At 54.6% G+C, this 27,133-nt stretch overlaps 1 protein-coding gene across 14 annotated transcripts in view; it reads right to left on the bottom strand.

Moving 5' to 3' along the window:
* Window positions 1-27,133, bottom strand: part of NFASC (neurofascin) — a 182,771-nt gene that overhangs the window by 58,290 nt on the left and 97,348 nt on the right. For 10 of the 14 annotated variants that reach the window (XM_059675029.1, XM_059675033.1, XM_059675038.1 and 7 more), the window contains 6 exons: window positions 23,508-23,688; window positions 14,239-14,344; window positions 11,964-12,160; window positions 11,355-11,477; window positions 8,513-8,683; window positions 4,509-4,559 (listed from right to left, as the gene is read on the bottom strand). In XM_059675029.1, coding sequence (XP_059531012.1) covers window positions 4,509-4,559; window positions 8,513-8,683; window positions 11,355-11,477; window positions 11,964-12,160; window positions 14,239-14,344; window positions 23,508-23,598 — 739 coding nt within the window. In that variant the 5' untranslated portion in view covers window positions 23,599-23,688. The remainder of the gene's footprint in view (window positions 1-4,508; window positions 4,560-8,512; window positions 8,684-11,354; window positions 11,478-11,963; window positions 12,161-14,238; window positions 14,345-23,507; window positions 23,689-27,133) is intronic. The other 4 variants (XM_059675034.1, XM_059675035.1, XM_059675037.1 and 1 more) reach the window with 1 other exon arrangement.

The following is a 27,133-nucleotide window of genomic DNA, read 5'->3' as shown; positions in this document are numbered from 1 at the left end:
GGTGACTAGTAAGTACACTCAGGCCCGAGCGGGGAAAGAAGCTGGGCTGGGAACTAAGAGGCTCCAAAGGCATCTCAACTGGATTCTTAAGGCCACGAAAAGCTGCAAGAGGCGTCAGGGCGACACGTGATATCATCCGGGACAAGAAGGCCGGTCCAAGGGGAGGTTGTAGAGATGGGGTCAGCGTTTACATAAAAACTTCTGAAGCACTGCCCTGGCCAGATGGCTCAGTCGGTTGGAGCTTTGTCCCGTACACCAAAAGGTTGTGGGTTCGATTCCTGGTTAGGGCACATATTGGAGGCAACCAATCGATGTTTCTCTCTGACCCTGATGTTTTTATCTCTCTCTAAAAAATAATAAAAATAGTTCCTCGGGCGAGGATTTAAAAAAAATGTATAAAAGATAATCCAGCTGCTGGAGAAGTAGACCCAGGAAGAATCTCTGAGACAAAGGTGCTTACTACACGAGGGTCTACGAGATGCTAATGGAAGATGACCGTTTCTAAGGGTGACATAGGACACCCTCTTTCACCACGGAAGCGGGGATCCCCTGTCCAGCTCATGATGCTTCCCTTAGGCTCCCTGATTTTCAGGGCTGGGTCGACCCAATACCTGATCGAACTCAGAACCGAGAAGGCGATTTAGGGAGATCTTCCATGTGGGCCCATCTGACCTTTAGCCCAAGGGCAGTCTCTGCTCTCCTGCTCTCACAACTGTGGCTCCAGAATGGGCATACGGGCTTCCACAAGAACCTGGTCAGCTGGGGACATTAGGCCATGGCACTGCCTCAAACACCCTGACTTCAGGGGCCAACAAAAACGCCTCCATTGTCTCCTGCAGGAGGAAAGGTCGAGGCTGCGGAACGCCCGAGCTGCTCCCCCCTGTCAAGGGCTGTCTGTTAGCAGAGGAGGGTTCAGTGGGTCAGAAGTACCCAAGAACCTTTGCCAAAAACAGTTCTGAGGGGCAGCCGGATCCTCCGTTTGCTGCTTTCAGTTCTCGGACTTGAGGACTCGTGGGCTGCATCCCTGGCATCTCACCCACTCTCAGGCTCTAGGAACAGCTGACCAACTACCCCAGACGACAAGAAAAACTCCTTATCTGGTAACATCTGCTCTCTCCCGCTCCCAGGAAGTCCCTTTGCAAGTCTAACCCAAACCTCTCAGGCAGCGGTGAGGGCTTTTTCTTCCCCAGCTCTCAGCACCATGGAGATCCGAACAGCTTTTGTCTTTACAGTCTGCCCTGAAGTTTCTCCCTCCACAGTACCTTCTTCCCATGACTGTGCCTACCTTTCTCCCCTCGGCGTGCCTTCAAGGACTCGCAGTTCTTCCTAATGTCAGAAGCGGAGGACAGTTATACTTCAGACAGTTAACACTAAGCCATTCCCTTCAATCTCACTGATGCGCCTGACCCCATGCCAGGAACTATATGCATGTCACCCTATTTCATCTTCACCACGAAACGGTGGGGCAGGTAGTAGACCCATTTTGCAGATGAAAAGGTCTGACACACTCAATGACTTGCCCTGTGTCCATCAATGGTGCATCCCAGAGCCCGGGTTTAACTCATGGCAGTCTCCTTCGGCGTGCACACTCTCATCTTCCTCGTCTCCTGGTCTGGGTAAGTTCTAAGTGGCAAGTCAGGGGGCATCGGGCATACATTCAGAGGATACCAAACCACTGCAGAAACCACTAGAATGAAATGTAATTATGGGAGTGGGGTGGCCCCACTGCTGCAAAAGGGACCTGCGATGTTTCACAGCCAAGCACAGCGATGCACTGGACATTCCTCATCGCACGGTCTCTCTGCCAGGTCTCTCACTCAGGAAGGACCTTATCTCCGTTCCTTTCTCTTCACTTCCTCTTTCTTTCTAGAAGCATCCAACACAGCTGTCCTTTGTTCAGCACGCGCCTCACTTTGACTTTACAACCTTCCTAGCTGTCATCATGCTTGGTCAGCCATTCTTCAGTGAATTCCAGAGAAGGGGGCCCTCTCATGTTGAGGCAGGACAGTAAGAAGCCAGGAAAATTCCTCGGCGAGTGGAACAGGGAAGCTGAGACCGACAGCTGGACAAAGTGGTCGAGCAACTTACAATCAGATAGAGACAGTCACCAGGGCAGGGAGCCCCGGGTGCCTGGCGACAGGCGAAACTGGTGCTGAACCTCACCCCCAGGGTGCCCTTTCCTCCCCTGGCATATCGCTGGTCACGCTGTCTGGACGCCCTGACCTTTCCTCCCTAGAGATAGCATCGGGGCCTCAGTTGTATTTCAGCTCCAGGCCCAGGAAAGCAGCAAGGCCAGGCCGTGATGCCAGGCCCAGCTGCAATGACTAACGACCCCTCCCCTGGTGTCCATCAGCCAGTGAAGACCACGACCCTGAAAGGGCACATCTGGAAAGGTGACCAGTACTCTATTGCGACCCTCCTCCTGAGACCTCCCCTAAAATCCCTGCCTGCCTTTGGAAAGCAGATAAAACCCCTCAAGACAGAGAAGTCGAATCTCCTTTTTGAGCGAATTATCTTCCTCTTAAAGTCTAAGTGTCCCCACGAGACTTGCAACCAGGGGAGCGAGGAGCAGCGGCAGCTCGTCCCAGGTTAACCCCCTGGACCTGTCTCCAAGGCCCCCTTTCCTCTGACTCTCCAGTGAGCTGGCCCCCGTCTCCCCTGGGATCACTCTTTCCTATAAAATTTCTAGAGAGACAAAGCAGCCCGGCCTAGAATTCCTTCTGTAGCTTCTATCCTAGCCCTTCCTGTCCCACCGTCCCCAGCTCAAAATCACCTGCGCTCTGCCCTGGCCGGTGTGGTTTAGTTGGTTGTGTGTCATCCTCGTAGGTTCGATTCCCCGTCAGGGGCACATTCCTGGGCTCAATCCCCGGTAGGGGGCGTGCCGGAGCCAGCCCAGCGATGTTGCATGCTCACATCATGTTTCTCTCTTTCTCCCTTTCCCTCTAAAAATCAATAAACGATTCTTAAAAAAAAAAAGAAAGTAAGAAAAGAAAAAAGAATCACCTGGACTCGTGTTGTGAAATCATTCCTGCACGAAGTCAAGAACCCTCCGCAAGGCCGCAGGCAGACCTGCTCTGGGCTCGGTCCCTTTCCGGTAACAATGCGAGCACTTGTGAGTTTCGCTTGTGTTCATAGCCCTTGGTTCCTACAACTCCCACTCATTCACTTGAAATACTAAACTGGTTGAAGCGGCTGGAATCACCCAGGCCTACTCCACTGATAAAACAACTCCATATGCTTATGCTCCGAATTGTTTATCTTCCATAAAGCGAGGAGCTGGGGCCAGACGGTCTCTAAGGGACCTTTGGCTCTGATGTTCCCCCGCTTTAAGAATACTTCTATCATAGATTACCCGAAACCCAATTTAGAAGGCACATGGCACACCGGTGCGCTGGGGCTCTGGACACAGCGGCGGTTGCCCCATCGTTTAGAAAACAAATACCACCCAGAATCCAGCACAGTCCCCCGCTTCCTCAGGCAGTACATCTCCTTGGCAGGATCTCAGTGTGGCTCCAGCTGCTTGGTGCCAAGTTAGAGCTTTTGCCTCTCACCCCTCTTCGCATCCCCCACTCATTGTTTACATTAGCACATGACAATGCAGACACTTCCTGTCTAGTGGAGCCCACCACGCCGCCCTGGGGACCTGCAGTCTCAGCTTCGGAGGCCAGGCTGATGATGGGGGCCAGCTGTCTTGGCAGAGCCAGAAAATGACGATTCTTCTGGCTGCTCGGGGAAAGAGGGCATTCTTGAGCCATGGTGGGAGGAACCCAGGTGTGGACGGAGCCCATTACTCCACTAATTAGCATGAGCAGCCCGTTGCGTGATGAGTTAGTTATGCCTCGTGGAAACTGTTCTGCGACTTGCAAATGTGTGGACCGGTGGGCACTGGATTTGCGCGCCCTCCCAGAGGAGAGAGGGGTCCCAAGGACAGCACAATTTCACCCATATTCACCTGGAGAGAGAACTCAGAGCTGGACTCTCCTATTTCCCAAGTGGATTTTAAAGAGGCAAGGGGCCTGTGATATGGGATCCCCAACAGCTATGGCTAGACTGCAAGGCAGGCAATTCACACCCAGACACTTAAGAGTTAACAAAACACACACAGCAAAGCTCTCTGTGCTCTTTAAACCACTATAGGACCAGACTTACTGCTTCTTCCTCATCCTCAGTTATCCTCCACCCACCTACCACCGATGCCCAAGTTTCTACCGAACCCTCCAGGAAGCTCTTTTGAAGTCCTCCCCTGGTTTGACCAACTTGTGCAGAATTGACCAACTGGAGGCCTGCATGGAGGAGGAGACCAAACCAAAACATCGGCCACCTCCAACTCCCAAACTGGCCGCTGTCTTCCTTGCAAGCAGCGTTCTGCAGGTCGCACCTTGGCCCCCTGGCCTGGCCCGCTCTCACACCTGCCACTCAGCACGAGTTAATGACATGGTATCAGTCAAGTTAGGCAAACTGGGGTTAGGACAGGCAAGGTTACTCCCAAGGTTACCACAGCGACTCACCACTGTACATGTCAGGGTGGTTTCTTAAGGACGAGTCATTATAGGGGTGGTCTGCAATAAACAAAAGAGGGTGAGCAAACAGGGGGCCACAGAGGCATAAACGGGGGAGAACAAACAGAAACGCGAAGCCACAAAACAGCCGCGAGCGCACCCGTGGTCTCTTGCAAAGGAAAGACGCGGCGAGCTTGGAAAGGAAATACGCTTGGTGCAGAACAAGCAACACAAAACAGCCCAACGAAGAAAGAAAAGGTTAAATCCTGCAAAAGAAGGCAATTAAAAAAAGATAAGTTTCTTTTTAAATTAAAAAATTAGGCTTGGCCCTTAACTGCTTGGTCCTACGATATTTTCAAACAAAGAAGATCAGGGTTAGTGATACCCCGGGGCAGTCTTTGAACACCTGCTTCCCATCAAAACCCTCAGGTGCCAGGCCTCTGGGTCAAGCCAGCTCTTGGGGGCTAAAGAGAAAGGAGTGTCCGTGAGCCCCGGCAGAGGGCCGCGTCCTGTCTGAGCAGAAGCCAGGTTGCCAGGGGTGGGAGAGAAGGAGAGGAGAAAACCGTCCAGAGAAACATTCGTCAGCAGAGGGGGAGACAGGGACCTGCTTGGCAGCAGCCGACAATGCGTGCTGACCAGCAACACGCACCCCCAACCTGACCAGTGGGTGCCGCCCTGGTCTCCGAGATGTGTCTGTGGGCGGAAAGGCCTCCTTCTGAGGAGGCGGGGAGTGGACCAGGGAGCGGGCAGAGCTAGGCTGGGGCTCAGATTTTAGGATTAGAAAGGGCATTTGGAAGGAGGGGGAAAGAGGAAGAGGGGGCGAAAGAGGGGGAGGGGCATGTGAGTGCTCTGAGTTCTACACTATGCACTGGGAGAGGCCCGCGGACTAAGCCAAGACTCAGAATCGAAGACATTCCTTCAGGAGCGAGACCAGAGGCCTCGTTCCAACACTGGGGGGGTAAAACCTTTGGGCACCGAACCCTCCGTGAGAAAGCATTTTGATGTAGGGCACACGGTCATGCCGAGATCGGTCAGTAGCTTCTCCCTGCTGTGCCACCATCCCTTCCAGCCACTGGGTTCAGGTTCTGTCGGTAGCACAGGCTGGGGGTGGAGCAGCAGACTGGCAGCCGGGCAACCAGCCCTGAGAAGCTGTAACTGCCCCCCGGCCTGAGGGAGGACAGGTGCCTGCCAGGACGTGGGCCTATTGGAGGACAGCTCAACCCGGTCACAGCTGACTGGAGGCTGGCCCTCTCTGGGGCTGCATGGCTCTGCATCCCAGCAGGGAGATGCTCAGGACTTAGCCCTTAAGGCAGGGTTTGTGTAAAAGGCCTGGCCTGTGGTTGGAAGCCAGCGTGGGTTTCCCTGGAGCTAAGGGTGGACTTGACCTGCAGGGAAAGAAGAGGCGGAGTGGCAAAGGGTAGGCCTGGCTGTGGCCGGACTCCTGGGGGAGGGGACGAGGACGGGGACACACAGGGGACAGGCCCTTGTTCCGTGCTCCCACCCAGAGAAGAGACCTGTGCTCGGACTGCGCCTGAGTTTGTGGACCTGGGAGCACATCTGAGAAGTTCAGGGAGGCCTCTGACTCCTCGGAGAGTGTCACTTAGACACCGATGTTAGAAGGAGGCAGACAGTGCTCCCGCGACTCCTCGGGGAGATCTCTCCCCTCGCTATTGCTGCCTCTCGTTGTCCAGAGGCACCCGGGGTCGGGGGGTGGAGGGGGGGAGGGCCGGTGGGGGGGAATGGGACCTGCTCTGTGTGGGACTGCACCCCAAACAAAGTTTAGAACTGATTCCAGATGGCAGTGCTGCGTTAGGCACCCCTTCCTTTACTGCAGGAAATACAAAATCCACTGAGATGAGATTTACCCCTTCCTGGTGGGAGAGCTGTGGCAGAGCCCTGGAGGACAGAGTCTCGAAGCTGCCCCACCTCGGCCTCCCACCCCAGCCTGGTCTTGAAGGCATAAGAAAAAGCCTGCGTCCTTGCCAGGCAGGGAAGGGGAGAGAGCACATGTGGGCTGTGCAGGTGCCCGGGGCTTGCTCCCGCCCAAAGCTGTCCCCGCGATCCAGGAAGCCGGCAGGGTCTGCTCGCAGCGCCCGGGGCCCCTCGGCATTTGGAGGCATTTTCAGTGGCACAGGAGACCCAGAAATGGAGCAGAAACAGACATCCTTTTTCTCAGAGGAAAGGAAGTTTCTGGAAAGACCAACTTGTAAATGTGGCTGAAACCTCTCACTGCTTAATGCCACAGAGGAGGGCTCTCCCCCACCTCCATCCCCGCCTCTGCCTGTGGGACAGCGGAGGCCTCAGCCAGGACCACGGGCGGTCACCTGACCCAGTCCTCACACAGCAGGCTGACTGCAGGCCTGTCCCGGGCAGGGAGAGAGGGACCCGGGATGGCAGTGCAGGCGTCAGGGATCGGCTCGGTGAGCAGCTCCTGACCTCCCCCACTTCCCCCCACCTAACAGCGCCAGCCGCGTCCTGGCCCGGAGGCCGCTGAGATCCTGGGCAGACCGCGCTGTCCTCCCGGCGCGGCCAGCTGGCAGGCAGGCACCCCTGGCGTGCACCGAGGAGACACCTCAGACAACCCAGCTTGTCTAGAATAAGAACAAGGGAGGGGCAGCAGCAGCCGGAAGCTGGGTGACCTGCCGGGAACATGGGGGGTTTGTCCCTGGGTTTCTGGCCATCCCGTTGCTCAGAACAGAGTGTGGGGACTTGCAGAGGCACCAGGGGGAGGATTAGAGGCGGTAAACCCGGGTCAAAGAGCGAGAGCAGATGAGAGAGGGGGGGAAGAAGAAAGTAAGAAAGAGGGAAGGGGAATAGAGAGGAAGGAAGTGAAAAAGGAAAGGGGAGGAAATGAAGAGAAAGGAAAAAAAGAAAGGGGGGAAAAAGCAGGGGAAGCTGCTTCTTGTGGCTCCACCTCGAGGCCACGTGGGAACGGTGGGGCGGGCTGGCGCTTGGCACTGCGGCTCTCCATCGGGGGCAGGGACTGGCGAGGAAAGGGGAGCGCTAGGGGGTCGCCCCACTTGTCCTGAGTGAGGCGTGAGCTCACCCAAGCCTCTCCCCCGCCTCCCATGTCCCTCCAGGAGGCACCGCCAGCCACCTGCACGTGTGGGCTCCAGGAAGCCAGGGTTCAGCCCCTTTTCTCCGACCTGAGAAAGCTTCGCCTGGTCCCCCTCACAATCGCCACTGTCCCCAGTGTTGGAAGCATCATTCACAGCTGAGTCAGGCAGACAGGTCTTTGGGGAGGAGGCCTCTCCCTGGAAGGCCTGTTATAAATCCGTGGGGACAACCCACACAGCCTCGTTCAACGTCCCGAGCGGGCTGAGGACCCGCAGCCAAAGCTCCAGGCCAGCGAGTCCGGCAAGGAGTGTGCCCAGAGCTGATCAGCTCCTCTCTCCTCCGTGCCGGGCCAGCAATGCTACCATTGGGTCAGGAAATGCCGATCTGCTCTGGTGCCCGTCGGACAGAATCAGGGAATAGAAATGAAAACAAACAAGACCAAACATTGACCTGCCACCTGCAAACGCAGCGAGTCCATATGGCCCGACATACACACGTCCCAGAATCAAATGCAACTCATGCACCAGGTGCACCCACTCGTGTGGATGCTCTGTGCTGTGGCTTATTCTAGAAATAAAGATAAGCAAACGGTGACGAAATATAAAAGAAGTAATCGAGCTGAGAGCACGAGAGGGGTGTGGGTGAGCACTTAGAGCAATGCTTCTCCAGCTCTGGCGTGTCCAAAGCCCCCGGGAGCTGATGAAGCACAAGTCCCCGAGGGCATTCTGATTCCCACCAGAGTCTAAGAAGCACTGACTCAGGGCAGGACCAAGCTGAGCTCGAGGCTTCCGATCAGGAGGGGTCTGAGAGGAGCTGAAGTAGCTCAGGCGCAGTGAGCCGGGAGGGTTTCTAGGTCAGCCTCGGGGACGCGTCTCCCCCAGGCCCAGGCACCCGGGGCTGCTCGGCTGGTTGGGCTGCCGCCTCGGCCCCCAGCCCCCGGCAGGGCCTGCACTTACTGGTGAGGACCTTGAGGGTGAATGGGTTCTTCTGCTGGATGGTGTGGGTGAAGTGGAAGCGGGCGTTGCAGCTGTAGTCGGTCTGCATGTCCTGCACCATCACGTTAGAGAAATACAGGTCCCCGTTATGGCCCTGGGAGACGCGCTTGTCTTGGGTGATGGGCTCCATGGCTGTAAGGAAGCAGAGGTACGGGGAGGTTAGCAGAAACGGTAACGGTAACAATAATCGTGATGTTTCTGGCGAGTGGGCACCTGCAGAGGGCCAGCTGGGGCCAGGTGCTCCCCATTATTTGACCTAACCTCACTCTCAACTCTGAGGGGGGCTTATTCCCATTTCACAGCTAAGAGAGCAGAGGACTGAACTGTTCTGTTGCACAAGCAGTGAGGGAGAGGAGGATTTAGACTCAGCTCTGCCTGCCCACCACGCCCATGCTCTATGACCATACTTTGCTGTCTCCCATTCACGCCACAAGAGCTCAGACGGGCCTGGAGGCCAGAGGGAGGGGACACGAGATCCTTCAGATGCCCCCAGATCAGGAGTCAAATTCACTTGTTTTATTTTTTTATACCCCATCCCCTGTCCAGTCCCCAAGAAAGCAAAGAGCACTACCAAATATAATTGAAAGATGCATACCAATCAACAGTGCACACCATCAGTTTTAGGACGCTGCTCAGTGTTGGAGATGGGAAAACATGAAAATGTGTGCTTTTTAGTATTAATGGCATGGCAGCAGTGGCTGAGAATGCTGACTACAGCGTCCATATATTTTTCAAACACTGCGTCTGATGTCAATGCAAACGGCCAGGTCTCCGGGCTATCTGGGTTGTAAAAATCTCCTGCTAGGGCTGACTACTCATAGCAAATGCCTTCCTACCCCGACGCGTGTTCTCTAAGCCACCATTTCTTAAAGCATCAGGTTAATGATGCCAACTTTCTGACGATGGGCTGGTCAGCCCTACAAATCATTTATCCAAGATTTCCTGTAGGCCTACTATGTGCAGGCCCTGTGCTAGGTGCTGGGGAAAGAGAGATGAGTAAGAAAGCCAGTGCCTGCCGTCAGAGAGCCTGCAGTCTAGTAGGAGAGACAGTGGGTAAATAACTGACTGCAATGCAGTGTGGTGAGCGGGAAGCCCGGATAAGCAGGGGATGAGCCGAGAGACGGAGCAGCCAGTCCATTCTAGGGGCTTGAGCTGTGGCTTGAAGGCTGGGTAACATCTATAAGGCAGAAGAGAAAGGAGCTAAGACAGGGACAGTGTGTGTTAAAGGGGAGAGCCCCGCAGAAGGAGGGTGGGGGAGGGGAGGGGCGGGAGGAGAGCTGGAGAGGCAGAAGGGACCGGATCAGGAGGGAACTGTGTCTGAGGTGATGGAGGAGCGATGAAAGGTTTTGAGCCTATGGATGAACTGTCACATTTATGTTTTCAGAAAGACCAGGAAGGCCAGGTATGGGTAATTGCTGTAACCCAGGGAAATGTGGGTGGGGAGATGTCAGTGGGGATGGAAAGAGAAAGAAGGCCATGAGATCTGCTCAGAGGCAGTGCGACGAGTGTGACGCAGGGGCTGAGAGAGGAGGCTCTGACCTGTTAGCTCACAGGCCAACGCCCAGTCTGTGGCCAGGCAGCCTTCCCCACAGATGTGCTCGGTGGCGAGGGGAAGAGATGGACAAGGATTGGGCACAAAGCCACTCCCACTCTGCAGAACACCACACCTGCTGCCTCATTGACAAGGCGGCCTCTTTGGTGAGAATTGGGGAATGAGGAGCATGGGACGGCAGGCAGGAAGGTGGGAGGGGTTATTTAGACCGACAGATGGATGCATACACAGGGAAGAAGGAATGGAAGATGGGGGGAGGGGGGAGAGAAGTGGAGGGAAGGCAGGAGGGGAGCCAGGAAGACAGATAGCAGTCCTCTATTCACCCTCATAATGCCCCCCTCCCTTTAGTTTGAAAACAGAGGAAGAAACTGAGGTCCAGAGTGATTAAATGAGCCTTAGTCCAAAATAGAGCCGGGACAAGCTCTGATGGTGCACCGTCCCCCTGCTCCAAAGATCCTACCTCCCCTCACCCCTCCACCAGAGGTTTCATTCTCACATGCTCCACTTCTGTCCTAACAGGAAGTGCAATCCAGACCAACCAAGGGTTGAAAGAGGCTGGGTACCACCCCACCTTCAATTGGCATATTAAAAGCACAGTTTCTGCCCTGGCCGGGTTGACTCATTGGTAGGGTGTCGGACCAAAGGGTCATGGGTTCAATTCCTGGTCAAGGGCACGTACCTCAGTTGCAGGCTTGATCCCTGACCCCAGTCAGGGTGAGGCAACCAATCAATGTGTCTCTCTCACATCAATGTTTCTCTCTTTCTCTTTCCCTTCCTCCCTCCCCTCCACTGTCTCTAAAAAAATAAATAAAATTAAAAAAATCAATGAAAAAAAATACCCTTGGGTAAGGATTTAAAAAACACACAGTTAATCCTCTTTTTTATTCTTTTTACTTTTGCTCACAAATATTACCGAGTACTTACTGTGTGCCTGGCCCTGTTATAAGTATTTTGGATGCATTAACTTATTTATCCTTAGAATAATTCTATTAGATAAGTACTATTACCAGCCCCATTTTCAAGAAGAGGAAACCAAGGCCCAGAGATGTTAAGCAACTTGCTCAAGATCACACAGCGAATAGCAGCCGGGCTTAGGAAATGAGCCCAATCAGCCTCTCCACAGAGCCTGTTCTTAGCCACGTGGCCACCTTACATCTGCTTCTCACAAGGCAAGCCCCTCCCCCCATTTAACACGCCCACCCTGCTCCCTAAGATTAGAATGGACGTAAAACACCGATCCCCGAGACTTACAGCTGCTCATCCAGAAGATGACTGGGGACGGAAGTCCGGGCGGCGGGTTGCACTGCAGTGTCAAGGGGGCGCCTTCCTGAACCACCACGGGGTCTAGATTTTCCTTGGGCCACAGGGGAGATTCTGGGAGAAACACAGAGGAGGATGAAATGCGGGTGATGCTGGGGCCGGGCAGGAGCGGGGTTAGGGGCCAGCATGTGAGGAAGGAAGAGGAAGCAGGAGGACAAGCGAGACAGGAGAGAGGGCCAGGCCCCTGGTCCAAGCGAGGCAGAGGAGAGAGGAGAGAGGAGAGAGGAGAGAGGGCTTTGTCTGAATGGGTGCATGTCTTCAAAGGCTCCTCTCCTTCCCCTCCTCCTGTGCCCGGAATGGCCGGTGACACTGTTCAAGATTCTGGTTTAGAAGCTTCCTTTCCAAGGAATCGTTTTGAATTGGGGTGGTGCGCTTTGCTCAGAGGCAGAAAAGCAAGCAGGACCTGCAGGGCCCCAAAGCACCAACAGGCCAAGGGCAGGGGTTGCCCTTCTGGAATGACTGTCCATGTCCCCCCCCTGCCCCCCCGACCCCGCCATGCACCCAGGAGCAGGGCATCTCCACCGGCCCCCCGCTACTCACTGGACACCTGCAGGCGGATCCTATTGGACAGGGCTGTGCCGAATTTGTTGCGGGCGAAGCACTGGTACTCCCCCTCATACTCCTCTGGCCGCCCTCCACTGCGGAAGTCGATCACCAGGGTCCCGGACCGCCTCCTCATCGACACCCGGGGGTCTTTGGCGACATTGAAGAACCTGCTGTTTCGAGTCCAGTGGAAGCTGTGGACAATGGGGGTGGGGGAGGACGGGGATGAGGCAGGAGCAACAAACAGTAACAGGGTGGGTTCCGGGCTCCAGGCGACAATCTCAGGACCCTAGTCCCTGACTCTGTCACAAAACCACACCTTATACCAACGGGCCCAGCCGGACACAGTGGCAGAACCACCTGGGCATCCTGAATGCAGCGTTCCCCCCGCCCCCCGCGCCTCCCCCCCCCCTGGGAGCAGGTCCCCGACAGCACTTGCACCAGCCAAGGCTGGGAGTCATGCTTCCACGAGGCACATACCAAGCAGCCCCTGGGGCCCATGTTCTTTGGAGGAGTGGGCAGTGATTTTTCTTTTTTAAAATCCAGAGTCAGCTGCCCCTCCCCACCCCCCAGGGCTTCCCAACCTCCAGCTAGGAATGCAAACCCAAGCCTCCATTTCCCCCAGGATGTGCTGGCTCGCTCCGCCTGCCACCTCGTTTGATAACAGGCTCTAAAGCAGTGGTTCTCAACCTTCCTAATGCCGCGACCCTTTAATACAGTTCCTCATGTTGTGGTGACCCCCAATTTCATTGTTACCAATTGAACATAATTAAAGCATAGTGATTCATCACAAAACAATATGTAATTATATATGTGTTTTCCGATGGTCTTAGGCGACCCCTGTGAAAGGGTCTGCAGCGGTTCTCAACCTGTGGGTCGCGACCCCTTTGGCGGTCGAACGACCCTTTCACAGGGGTCACCTAAGACCATCCTGCATATCAGATATTTACATGACGATTCATCACAGTAGCAACATTACAGTTATGAAGTAGCCACGAAAATAATTTTATGGTTGGGTCACAACATGAGGAACTGTATTTAAAGGGCCAGAAGGTTGAGAACCACTGGTCTAAAGGGCAGTGAGGCGGCTCACGCTACCTGTGCCCCTGCTCAGTGGGCGGGATGTAAGGCAGTGGCCGCACATAATGGCCCAGATGGGGCCGTGTTGAGAGAAAAACCAGCCTCCATCAACCTGAGCCTGGTTAGAAGCATGTCCCTCTGCTTCTCCTGGGGGGACGCGTGTCTAGCTGCCCAGGATATAGCCTTAAAGAAGCAGGAGCAGCCGTGGCCGCCCAGCGTTAGTCGTTGTCCCCATAAAGGAACAAGGGGCAGCCCAGACCTCAGAAACAAGGTCACTCAAGCCCTGCCTGACCCTTCGGGGCGAATCCTGCTTCTCCCACCGCGGGCAAGGAGGTTCTGCTGTTCCAGGCCCATGGCTCTTACATGGGCTCATGCAAACGTGGGCGGAGGGGGCCGGGGGGGGGGGGGCAAAGAAAGCTGCCACACCTGAGGCTGCACCCTGCCTCCTTTCTCCTACTGACCCTCTCTCCCCCCAACACATGGGGGCCTGTCATGTCTGGGTCTGAGTCTGGCACCAGGCTCCTGAAAGCTCCAGCCTGTGGGAGCTGCTCGGAGGATGGGGGAGGGTAGCACACCATCTCCATCCACGTCGCCAGTGCTTGCCGTCCAACAGAAACACACCTGGCCCGGGTGCCAGGGGCCTGGGTTAGAATCCCGGCTCTGCCTCGCTCACGCCGAGTGACCTTGGAAAGGCGCCGAGTGACCTTGGAAAGGTACTGAGGGTCTCTGTGCCTCCATCTCACTTCCCTTCTCAAGGACGTAGGTCCTTCCCCTACACGACTCCGTGTGTGAGGAACAACTCGGACACAGAGCCTGGCACGCGGCAGGCTTTCAACGCGAGTCTGCTGACCCACGTGACCCCGACGTGCGCACACACACGAGCAGGGACGAGCTCAGAACACACGCGGTGAGCCAGGGAGAGGGACTGCCTCTGAGCTAAGCGTGAAAGCCAGAAAGCTTATCTGGTCCTGGCTTTGGGGTGACCTTAAGCCTTGTAATTTCTGGTCCCAAGTTTCCTCATCAGCTAAATTTCTTCATTTTCCAAACTGTACCTTCTGCCTAGTGGGGGCTGAGTGGGTAGATGTAGTTTCTCGGAGGCCAGCTGTCACGGGGCCCGGGGCGCGGGCGGAGTCGAATGGCCTCCTGTGGCCCCTCTGGCTCGCCCAGCCGGGTTTCCCGCCGGGGCACTCACCTGGGGGCCGGGTTCCCCTTCGCTTCGCACTCGATCAGGATGTTGTCCCGGGGATCCACAATGTGGTCCTTCACCGACTGCTTGGTGATGGTCGGGGGCTGGGACACTGCAACAGGGCAGACGGCAGGCGGTCAGGTCAGGCGGCAGGAACCTGCCAGGCCCTGGCTCAGAGAACGGCTGGAAGTAAGAGCTTCGGAAACCACACAGAAAAGCAAGCAAGCAGGGTGGGCAGGGCCCCATCCAGAGACCGCGGGGAAGGGATTCAGGTCAGACACCCGTTAAGAAGAATCCCTTTACGACGTCCCCGTATCCCCGTGAGAAACTGAAGGCCAGGCTTCTGTGTGACCCACCCTTCTGTCCAATGCTTAGTACAACGTCAATGTTTGCTGAATGAATATAGGAACAGAAAGCAGCTAGATTTTCAGAACTTTGTGGCTGTGATGGTTCTGAGCCCTGGAGGGTCAACAGATGGCCAACCTGTGGCGAGGACGGAGCTGAAAGAAGCTTCAGTCCCCAGAGAATTTCCCAGGGACTTGTCTGCATGCCAGCGAGCATCTCCTCCCGCCCGGTCCTGAGCTGCACTTCTCCGGGGCTCCTGTGCCAGCCGCCCGAGGACCGGGAAGCATGGCCCTTCTCACCTGCCTGCCTTTCTAGGCTGAGCCTCTCCCCTTCCCGTGTGGAAGGGAACCTCTCCACAGAGTGCTGGTGTCAGGAGCCACAGCAGGCAGGGGGGAGAGGCCAAGGATCCTGGCGTGCCCTCACCTGGCCTCCACCCGCCCACCTTCCTGCCCTCCTACCCCCCAGAGGCACAGGTGCAGAGAGGCGCCCGGGACTTACGCTCATTCTGAATGCTGGCTGTTAGTCCGGTGGGTTAGCATTGTGAGGGGAGAGAAGAAGACATCAGTTATCACACAAGACCAATCGCCAGGTGTCCTCAGGGCCCAGCACGCAGGGAGGAGGGAGATGCGGGGGGGGCGGGGGGGGCGTACTGTGCCCGAGCTCTCTCCTGCCAGCTGCAGAGCTCAGTGGAGCCAGCAGGTGCTTCCTGGAGAAGGCGATGGCTCCCCCGAGACCAAACCACACAGTGGAGCAGAAAGACCCGCTTCTGACCAAATGAAGGTGCCCCCAAGTAAGGCCAAACGTCGAAAGTGGCAGCACTGCTCCAAAGAGGCTGGGCTCTGAGGATGCCACCCGCCACCTCTAGATGCTCCTTGGCCAACCGTGCCGGGGTGAGGCTGAGAGCCAGGGAAGGGGTGGAACCACTGCTACAGGACAAAGCCCCACAGACCCACTCCCGCACTGCCCCTTGCTCTCTCTCACACAGGAAAGCACCGTCTTCCCTCACCGTCTCCTTTGCCGGCCTCTGGACAACTCCAGGGATGGATGAATGGTGAGTGCCCTGCTCCCGGCAGAAGCCCCTGGCCCTACGGGAATCCCACTGCGGTGAAGCCGGGCCCAGCACCCCCCTCCCTGCTATTTACAAAAGAAATAAACGGGCCGGTGGTCACACCTGAGATGGAGTGTACAGGCGTGTTTGTCTCTCACACGTTGACAAGCACAGGGACCACTGGGGGTGATGTTAACATGCAGGTTCTGATTTGGTAGATCTCGCATTTCTCCCCAGCAGCCAAGTGGCGGGCTGTGGACCACGATTTACATACAAGGTTTTAGATGGTATGTTCTTGGTGGGGACAAAGTCTTGGTTGAAATTCGTCTGCAGAAAGCAGAACACCTGTTGCTGTAACGTTGAGAGATATCTTTTCCTCGTGATTATAGCAGAAGAGACTACACCTTTCCCATTTCACGCGGTGTGGATGTCAGCGTTGTGCTGACTCTTTCCCAGGGAGTGCTTCCTGGGAGAAGCGGAGGCTGCTGCTGAGCCACGGTGACCCTGACGCTTTCGGACGGGACCCTATGAGACGTGGACGAGGAGTTCAGGGACTCAGAAGGGGGAAGTCGCTCAGAGAGGCAGAGGCAGAGTTAAGACCAAGAGCTGCAGAAAGAGTCACAGGAGAGAAGACAGGCAGCAGAGAGGGGAGGTGGCGGGTGGCAGGAACGGTAGCCCGCTGTCCACGCTATCAGTGAGTGGAAGTCTTGAGAGCAAGACCCACGGAAAGGCTCAGAGTAATTCTTTCAAGTGGCTGGGTCTGTGTGGCCGGCTGGGGCATGGAAGGGAAATTCTGTCTGGCCCCCTGGGTAGGAAACAATAAGACATGAAACGCCGGGGGCGAAGCAGAAGTCTCTGGATTCTAAACATGTGCTCCGTGCAGCTCCCACTGAGCAGCCTCACCCGCTGGGGTTTTCTGGAAGGACTGAAAGCAGTGGTTTGGTTCTGGACGGTATGTCCTCTCACGGGGCGTGGGAGGTTGGGAGAAGGGGCCACTTTCAGGAGAAGCAGGGCTGACACTTGACCCACCCCTTTGACCGCAGCCCAGGCCCCTGGTTTATCATCTCAAAGTGTCTCCTGGGTCCTCACTCACAGTTGAAGGCTCTGGCCTCCCCCAGGATGGGAGGCCTGGCAAGGGCTCTGCTGTGCCCAGGGGGGCTTCGCGCCTCTCTTTCATCAACTCCAATGCTGGCTCAGTGGAAAGATCCCTGGACGTTCTCCAGGGAGTCAAATCCAGGGAAGGGAAGTCTTTGGTCAAGACCCCCCAGGAAGTCTGTTCCAGGACTGGGGTGAGAACCAGCTCTTCTGCTGCCTGACCCAGAGCTCCTGGTACAGACCCAGCCTTGGCCGGATGGGGCTGTGGCCTCTGTTCTCCTTGACATTCTGGACAAAGATAAGTCAGAGGAAAGACCTTGAGGGAGAGGAGACTCATGGGACAGGTAGAGCGGCCGGAATACGGATACCTCTCAGCTCTACTGTGCCCCGGCCCCACACTGAAATCAAGCCAGGGGCTTCTTGAGAAGCTACTTGCCTCAAGTGGTAATGACATCTCCAGCCACACTGCGCCACCTAGGAATTTATACAGGGACACACCGACCCAGAAGACAAGCTGCCACAGGGAGAAGACAGTGGGGACCGCCTGTCTAGTCCTATGATCTCCCGCCTCCCCCCCCCCCCCCCCCGTTCTCCATCCTGTGTCACACCACCTGCCCTCCTCTCCTATAGAACTTGTTGGATGACGAATGTCGAGCGGAGAATACATTTGTTCTTTTGGCTCCCAAGACGGAGGAAAGTCTTCCAACAGACTCTGCAGGGGGTGAGGCAGGTGCGGCCCAGTATTCATGCACCCCTTTTCTTTCCTTGACTCTGACCTGTGACCTCTGGGCTCAACCCTCGGAGGATGGAGTGTGAGTGAGCACTGAGCCCTCCTGCAGCACTGTCTGGGATGATGGGAAGGAGTACCAGGCCACTGCCCTCCTCTGTGGGTTCCTGGGAGAAAAATGCTGAGTCCCTTGATGTGGGGAGAGAGACAGGGGAAGCTGCCAGCAGACTCACTTTTTGGCAAGCCCTCTTTGGCTGATGAGGTGACTCTTTGCTTTCTTCAGAGGTTACACTGTCCTTGAGGCTGGGGAGGGGGGGCGTGTGACTCCGTTGGCAGAGTGATGGTGACTGGAGCCTGGGCACTTCAATGAGGGACTGTATAGCAGCCCAGGGCTCTGTTCCTGGAAGCCTGCTGCACCCAACCCCCATCAGAGCAGGAGCAATGCCCTATCTTCCTGCACAGAAAATGCAGGCAAGGGAGCAGAAGGGCACACCTGACGGGCAGCCTCTGGCCAGGCCCCCCTCCCTCCCCCTGCTCCCAACTCACAGGGAAAGTGAAGCGCCTAATCTTAGGTGGTGTCCCCATGTCTTGGCCATTGTGAAGAATGCTACAAGAAAGAGGGGGTGCAGATATCTCCTGCCTTAAGCCACAACATGGATGGGCCTGGAGGGCAATTATGCTAAGTGAAAGAAGCCAGGCAGAGAAAGACACATCCTGTGTGTTCTCACTTATATGTGGAATTTAAAAATGTCAAACTCAAGGAATGGAATAGAACGGTGGCTGCCAAGGTCTAGGGGGTGAGCGGTATTGGTCAGAAGGTACCAACTTCGAGCTATAAGATGGATACATTCCGGGAATCTAATTCACAGCATGGCAACGCTAATCAACAACACAGGCATACCTCGAAGGGGGCTGATCCCAGACCACCACGACAAAGCCAATCTTGCAATAAAGTGAATCCCAGAAGTTTTTGGTTCCCCCGTGCATATAGAGAGGGATTACCCTAGTCTAGAGTCTACGTGTGCAGTAGCATCATGTCTAAGAACATTGTACATCGCTTAATTAAAAAATAATGTGTGGCTGAAAAATGCAAACCATCATCAGAGCCTTCAAGGGTTTTGAGCCTTGACGTTGATGGCTGCTGAATGATCAAGGTGGTGGCTGCTGTAGGTTGGGCGGCCGTGGGAATTTCTTAAAATAAGACAATCATGAAGTCTGCCGCATTGACGGATTCTTCTTTTCACTGACAGCTTCTCGTAGCATGCGATGCTGTTTGATCGCATTTTGCCCACAGAACTGCTTTCAAAACTGGAGTCAGTCCTCCCAAACCCTGCGGCTGCTTTAACAAGTTTATGTGACATTCTAAATCCTTTGTTCCGTTTCAACAGTCTTCACACAGCACCTTCACCGGGAGTAGATTCCATCTCAAAAAATCACGTTCCTTGCTCATCCACCAGAAGCAATTCCTCGCCAAAACCGGTTTGGCTCAGTGGATGGAGCGTCGGCCTGCGGACTGAAAGGTCCAGGGTTCGATTCCGGTCAAGGGCATGTACCTGGGTTGCGGGCACATCCTCAGTAGGAGATGTGCAGGAGGCAGCTGATCGATGTTTCTCTCTCATCGATGTTTCTAACTCTCTATCTTTCTCCCTTCCTCTCTGTAAAAAATCAATAAAATATATTTTAAAAAAAAGAAGCAATTCCTCATCCTTTAAAGTTTGATCATGAGATTGCAGCAATTCAGTCCCATCTTCAAGTTCCACTTCTAGTTCTTTGCTATTTCCACCCCATCCACTGAAGCCTTGAACCCCTCAAAGTCATCCAGGAGGGTTGAAATCAACTTCTTCCAAACTCCTGTTAATGTTGATATTCTGGCCTCTTCCCACGAATCATGAGTGTCCTTAATAACTTCTAGAATGGTGAATCCATTTACTTTGCCCAGATCCATCAGAGAATCACTATCTATGGGATCTATAGCCTTACAAAATGTATTCCTTAAATAATAAGAGTTGAAAGTGAAAAGTATTCCTTGATCCATGGGCTGCAGAGTGGATGATGTATTAGCAGGCATGAAAATAACATTAATCTCCTTGTACATCTCCATCAGGGCTCTTGGGTTCATTGTCAATGAGCAGTAATATTTTGAAAGGAATCTTTTTTTCTGAGCAATAGGGTTCAAAAATGGGCTTAAAATATTTCATAAACCACGATATAAAGAGACATGCTGTCACCAAGTATTTGTTGTTCCATTTATGGAGCACAGGCAGGGTAGATTCAGTGTAATTCTTAAAGGCCCTAGGATTTTTGAAATAGCAAATGAGCACTGGCTTCAACTTAAAGTCACCAGCTGCATTAGCCCCTAACAAGAGAGCCAGCCTGTCCTTTGAAGCTTTAAAGCCAGGCATTGACTTCTCCCCTCTAGTTATAAAAGTCCTGGGTAACAGCCCTCACCAGTTTGGCTCAGTGGATAGAGCGTTGGCCTGCAGACAGAAGGGTCCCAGGTTTGATTCTGGTCAAGGGCACATGCCTGGGTTGCACGCTCGGTTTAACGTGCAGGAGGCAGCCAATCAATGATTCCCTCTCATCACTGATATTTCTACCGCTCTCTTCCTCTCCCTTCCTCTCTGAAATCAATAAAAATATATATTAAAAAAATCTTTTTTTTAAAAAAAGTCCCGGGTGACAGCCTCTTCCAATAGCAGGCTGTTTAATCTACATGGAAGATCTGTTGTTTAGTGCAACTATCTTTGTTCATTATCTTGGCTAGGTCTCCTGGATAACTTGCTGTGGCTTCCACATCAGCACCTGCTGCTTCACCTTGCACTTTTATGTTAGGAAGACAGTCTTTCCTTAAACCTTATGAACCTACGTGTGCTAGCTTCAAACATTTCGTCTGCAGCTTCCTCACCTCTCGCAGCCTTCATAGAATTGGACAGAGTCAGGGCCTTGCTCTGGATTCGGCTTTGACTTAAGGGATGTGGCTGGTTTCATCTTCCAGCCAGGCCACGAAAACATTCTCCACATCAGCGGCAGGCTGTTTTGCGTTCTTATCCTTCGTGTCTTCACTGGAGTAGCATTTTTCATTTCCTTCAAGAATCTTTCCTTTGCATCCACAACTTGGCTCTGCAGCACAGGAGGCCCAGCTTGTGGCCTGTCCTGACTTTGGATGTGCCTTCCTCTCTGAGCTTAATCATTTCTAGCTTTTGATCTGAAGCAAGAGACATGCAACTCTTCTTTTCACTTGAACACTTTGAGGCCACAGTAAGGTTATTGATTGGCCTAATTTAAACACGGTTGTGTCTCAGGGAATCAGTGGAGCAGTCAGGACACATGCAACATTTATCAATTAAGTTTGCCATCATATATGGGCATGATTTGTGGTGCCCCAAGACGGCTTCAATGGTAACACCAAAGGTCACTAATCACAGATCACCGTAACAAATAGAACAATAATGGAGAATAAAATACTGCAAGAATGACCACAATGGGACTCAGAGACCCGAAGTGAACAAATGCTGTTGGAAAAATGGTGCCAGCAGACTTGTTCAAGGCGGGTTGTCACACACCTTCAATCTGTAAGGAACGCAGCATCTGTGAAGCACAATAAATGAGGTTGCCTGCACTAATTATACTTGGAAGTTGTTAAGAGAGTAGACCTTGTAAGTCATCGCCCCACACACACACAGGTAATCACCTGAGGGATGGATGTGTTAACTGACCCTACCGTGGCCATCATTTCGCCAATCACACATGTAGCAAATCATCAAGTTGTACTTCTTCAACTTACAGATGTTATATATCAATAATATCTCAACAAAGCTGGGTGGGCAAAGGAATAACTGATCTTTCCCCAGCCTCTTCTACTGGGTGAGAAGGAAGGATGAGCGCAGACCATCAGGGAAGGGGGAGGGAGAAACGGGGCTGTAGGGGACCTCTCCCTACAACTGGAGGGCTTGCCTCTCTCCTGTCTTGTGTTTGGCTTTTGTAGACTCATTCTGGAGAACGCACTATGGCAACTGTGCCCGCAGTCACCAGGGAGGTGCGCCAGGCAGCGAGTTTCCTGAGACAGCCTGGCGCGCCGGACTGTGTCGCGATGGACTCACCTCCTCGTTCAGAGGCGCTGTGGTCACATGCTGGCCCTGCCACTTACGAGCTGGAGAAACTGCTCTATTTCTCCCTACCTCAGACTTCTCACCTGTCAGCTAAGGTTAATTCATACTTCATGGATTTGCTATGAGAATCACAGGACACGATGCCGGAAGGCACTCAGCTCTCTGCTGGGCACACGCCGCTGCTACTCCGGGAAGCTCTAAGAGCTGAAAGGGGGCAGGTTTGCTAGAGGTCAGGGTGGGGCATGTGCAGCGCCAGATTGGGGGGCGTCCAGAGACCTGGGCTCTTCTTGCGACTCCATTACCCATCTGCTGTGTGACCCTGACCAAGCGAGGGCCTGAGTTTCCGTGAACGGAACACAGAGAGGATGGACCCTCCAGGCTGGGGAGGGCAGGGCGCTCCAGCTCTGGGCTCCACCGGGGGTCCTGGAAGAGACTGACAGCTCAGTCACCTGCCTGTGGCTCAGCAGAGCTTTAGAAACCCAGCGTCCTAGCGTAGATGTCAAGGCCATCTATTTATGGGTTCACCTTGCAGGAACTCCTCACCCACCAGCCCCGGGGATCAAAGTGGCAGGTGAGGGAGGGAGGAGAAGCGGTGGGAGAGAAATGAGCCTTCACCACTTCCTTGATAACCAATTTCCTCAGCAGCCTCTCGTCTCCAGGGGGAGGGAGGGCCTTATCGTGCTCCTTATTAGATTGTCTGCCTGGGCCTGTTAATGAGAATCTCCTTGAGCCAGCTGTACAGATGGTCTCCACGGAACAGTTCCTCTCACAACTCCCCAGCCCCCATCCCTGAGTGTCTCTGTGTTTGTGTTCCCCTGCCCCCCCTGCCAATCACACACACATACTTGGGGCTACCGGGAGGACAGCAGGGGCCTTGTCCATCTTACTTCCGGGCCTACCCTATAGTTTCTCCTGGCCTTCTTTATCCAAAGTGCCCACTCCTTGGGGGCAGCTCCTATTGGTGAAGTGAGTGGGAGGGGGCTGAGACACCAGCAACTGCTCTCTAAGCTCTGCTAACTCCAGGCCCCAGGGCCTGGCTCCGGAGAGCTCGGTGGAGATTTCTCGGAGGCTGTGTAACTCCCTTCCCCCTCCCCAGACATCTGTCACCTGGAGAGAGCCCAAGTCAACACTGGCATCATGTGGGCTCCATCTATTCCTGGAATCACGGGACAGGGCACGGAGGTGGTGTGCCCACGTCTCAGCACGGGGAGGCAAGACGTCCTGATAGGAGTGTCAGGGCTGTGCCAAAGGCGGTGGGTGCACCTCGAAATGCAGGGCCGCGGAGCATGGCTGCCAGTCAGTGGGCCATCAAGAACGTACCACCGATACAGCTGGTGGAGACACGGTGAGTTCAGCACGCTAAGCCCCTTACTCTGTGATTCTGAGGGCCAAGTGGTGCCCCGCCCACAGGCAACAGAACGGCATGGATTTTACTTTGCAGCTCTGCCATGGGAGAGCTGGAAGCCGCAGGGATCAGGGCCCGGTTCTCCCACAGTGGCATTCTAACGGGCTCTCTTTCAATGCCTCATGTAGCCACAGTCGTCTGCAAAATAATCCCCTCCCAACCCGCTCCCAGCCTCCCGTCCTCCTGGTCAGTCCAGCCAAGAGGGCCTGGAGGGTCCAGCTCAGGAATGAGGCAAATAACCACCCACTCACTTGGTCCCTTTGACGGGCAAGTCAAGACCACAGAGGACACTCGGACGTCCAAACTCTGCCACTTCTAGTCCCGCTCAGCAGGCTCCGGGCAGCCCGAGCCACAACCACAGCTGTGGAGACCGCTGCAGACTCACAGTCTCACTCTCTAAAGCACCAGCCCGCCTGCTTCCATTTTGGGGAAACCCAGCTCTGCACCCGGAATCCAGTTCCCCCTGACCCCCCAACCTTCTTCAGAAGTGGGTCTTAACTTCCCTCTGCCCCAAAGCGGGAGATTAAAAGAGGAAGGGGAACTCACGATCCATAGGAATCTCGATGGCCCCGCCCAGGCCGAGGAGGCAGAGGAGGACGGCGGCGTGGACCCAGGGTGGTGGCTGCGGCCTGGCCATCCTCGGCGCTGGGCCCCGCTCCCCGTTCCCCGGCCGGCGGGGTCTTGCTGCTTCCAGCTGCTCTGACTCAGCCTCCCAGACAGAGCTCAGCTGTGGAAAGAAATACGACAAGTGAGTTATTTCTTAAACTCAGGGTTTGTTCTAGCAATCCTACAGGGCCGGCAGGGTGCAAAGGTCCCCTGGGTCACAGCCCACTGTTCTAAAATAGGCCTTCCTGCCCTGACCGGTTTGGCTCAGTGGATAGAGCGTCGGCCTGTGGACTGAAGGGTCCCAGGTTCGATTCCGGTCAAGGGCATGTACCTTGGTTGCAGGCACATCCCCAGTAGAGAGTGTGCAGGAGGCAGCTGATTGATGTTTCTCTCTCATCGATGTTTCTCACTCTCTATCCTTCTCCCTTCCTCTCTGTAAAAAATCAATCAAATATATTAAAAATAAATAAATAAAATAGGGCTTCTTCACCTTGCACTATTGACATTGGGGACCCAATAATTCTCCGTGTGGGGAACAGTCTTAGGTACTGTAAGATGTATAGCAGCGTCCTGGCCTCTACCCAAGAGATGCCAGCAGAGCCCACTTCTGCCACCAATCAAAAATGTCTCTGGACATTGCCAAGTGTCCCCTGGGGGACAAGACCACCCCGAGTTGAGAACCACTGTTCTAGAAGGAAGGGCAACTCTGGATAGACCGGTCCTGAAAACAAGGACCCAGAGTCCTAGAACAGATGTCAAGGCCATCTCTTTATGGGTTCACCCTGCAGGAACTCCTCACGTCCAGGACCCCCGGTGGAGCCCAGAGCTGGAGCGCCCTGCCCTCCCCAGCCTGGAGGGTCCATCCTCTCTGTGTTCCGTTCACGGAAACTCAGGCCCTCGCTTGGTCAGGGTCACACAGCAGGTGGGTAAAGGAGTCGCAAGAAGAACCCAGGTCCCTGGACGACCCCCAATCTGGCGTTCCACATGCCCCACACTAGCAAACCTGCCTCACGTAACAGACCTGGCAGCTGAATCCCACTGGCCCAGCACATGGAAGAGGCCATATACCTGTCCAGCAATAAACGCACCCATCTCACAGCTCCTCTGAAGCCCCCGTGCGGAGTGGGGCTGTGTTTGAGTGTCTGGGGTCGGGGCCCAGAGATAAGATCACGCTGATGTCCTTTGATCCAGGGAGGGGGACAAGGTGAAGGTGGCAGCACTGGGCATCAGGGGTTAGATGGGGGAAACTTTGTTGCTCAAAGGACTTTTTTTGTTGTTAATTCTCACCTGAGGACATTTTTTTTTTCTCATTGATTTTTCAGAGAGTGGAAGGAAGGGAAGTGGCGGGGTTGGGGGTGGGAGAGAGCGATATCAATGTGAGAGAGACACATCGGTTGGTTGCCTCCTGCACATGCCCCGACCAAGGCTGGGGATGGAACCTGCAACCCAGGTATGTGCCCTTGACCAGGAATCAAACCTGAGACCCTTCAGTGCATGAGCCGACACCCTAACCCAGCCGTGGGCAAACTACGGCCCGCGGGCCGGATCCAGCCCGTTTGAAATGAATAAAACTAAAAAAAAAAAAAAGACCGTACCCTTTTATGTAATGATGTTTACTTTGAATTTATATTAGTTCACACTAACACTCCATCCATGCTTTTGTTCCGGCCCTCCGGTCCAGTTTAAGAGCCCATTGTGGCCCTCGAGTCAAAAAGTTTGCCCACCCCTGCCCTAACCACTGAGTACACCGGCCAGGGCGCCCAAAGGACTTTTAAAAACGTGCATGCTTTCTGCAGATGTTGTGTGCAGCTGAGGTGTGGCAGCTCCTGACGTGTCCCTTGAGAGGTACTGGCAGTGCTGAGATGATGGCCCAGGAGAAGGGGGCTCCAGGGGGCTGGCAGAATGAGCAACATTACACCAGCCCAAGGTTTACATCCTCAAACAAGAAACCATTCCAGACCGAGAGGGGCAGGGGGTGAACGTGGTGGCCGAGGAGCCTGGAGTGGGTCCTGAAGAGACAAACCTTCTCCCTCCTCCTGAGGGACAAGATCAAGAACGGCCTACAGCTGACCCTCAGACGCAGAGCTTTAAGATCACCGAGGTTTTGAAACACGAGTCTTAAAAAACTGGTCCAGTTTGCTGTTCCACCATGAGGTCGGGTCAAACAGGATGAGGGCAGGTTTCTGAAGCATGCGTCCAGCTTTCCTGGCCTTATAGCCACCTATCAAAATGGATACACTTCTATCCTCCTATCTGGCAGCAACTTGACCCACCATCTCATCTGTGCCTACCATCTCCCACCTCCCCCACTGAGGGTGTGGGGTGAGGAGCAGGGGCAGGGTCCAGGGCTTTGCCCTCTGAAGACCCGGAGGCTGGGGTGCCCTGGCTGTGCCAGAACTGGGGTGGGGGTGGGGGTGGGGGTGGCGGGGGTGGGGAGCTAAAGGATTCTGACTCAGATTTCAGCAGTTTCTCTCCTGGAAGCTGGGCCAGCACCAGCCCCAACCTCAGGTATATCTCTGGGCTCCCTCTCCCTCCTCCCTTCCCACTGCTTCCTTCCCCCTTAGTGTTGGTCACCATCGTTTCATGCCAGTCACTGCAGAGAGACCTCAGTGGTCTCCCCGCTCTACTCTTGCCCCGCTGACTCATTCTCCACCCAGACCCAGAGTGGTCATCGCTCAGGTGCAAATATAAACCCTATGCCACTCTCCTGGTCAAACTCACTGGCTCACGACTGCCTGAAAGTTAGAGCGGAAGTCCTTGGCATGGCTCTGAGGCCCTGGATGACAGCCCCCGCGGCCTCTCGTCTCTCATCTCCCTCCCCTGGGTCTACGGGGCTTCTACCAGGTCTCTGCGTGCATCACGCTCTGTCGTGCTGGCTGACTGCTGCACAGGTTAACGGCTGTCTAGACTGCTCTTTGAACCTGCCCTCTCAGTAGGATTTGCTAGGTATGACTTACGTGGCCCTTGTCTGCGCTCCTGAACACCATTTATGCCCCCCTCCCCCCATCAAAGCACTTGTCACTTAGCGTTCTTTCTAGAAGCCACTCTTATCCCCCATAAAAGGCTCTATAAGGGAGGTGCCTGGTCTCGGTTATTCCCAGATGCTCACATGTGCCTAAACCATGCGGGCACTCAAAAATATGTGATGGGTGGATGAAAAATGGACACGTGACTGACGGATGAAATAAACCACTCAGATCATGCGTGTTTTAGAAACCTCATATTCCCCCAGAAAACCACCAGGTGGTACAGGAGAGCACATGATGTGGACCTCGCCGCACACGGTGGAGGAACGCTCTCCCTCCCTACACAGGCATGCGCTCCGCTCTGGCTGGGGAGCCACTCCGCTGGAGCAGGGCAGAGAAAGCAGAAAGTCTCCCAGGGAGGGACCCTCTGGCTAAAAGGCATCACAGGAGGTCTTCCGTCTTCCTCCCGACTCTCTCAGGTGGTCCTTTTACTGTCTCAGAACGTCTGCTGCCTCCTCTCTTGACTCCCACTCCCCGAATGCCAGACCCAGGTTACCCAGCTGAAACCTCAGTGCTGAGAGCAGCGGCCCTGGGCAGGCG

Source organism: Myotis daubentonii, chromosome 18 (assembly GCF_963259705.1).
Source record: "Myotis daubentonii chromosome 18, mMyoDau2.1, whole genome shotgun sequence".
NCBI lineage: Eukaryota > Metazoa > Chordata > Mammalia > Chiroptera > Vespertilionidae > Myotis > Myotis daubentonii.
This window is presented reverse-complemented; position numbering and strand designations above follow the sequence as displayed.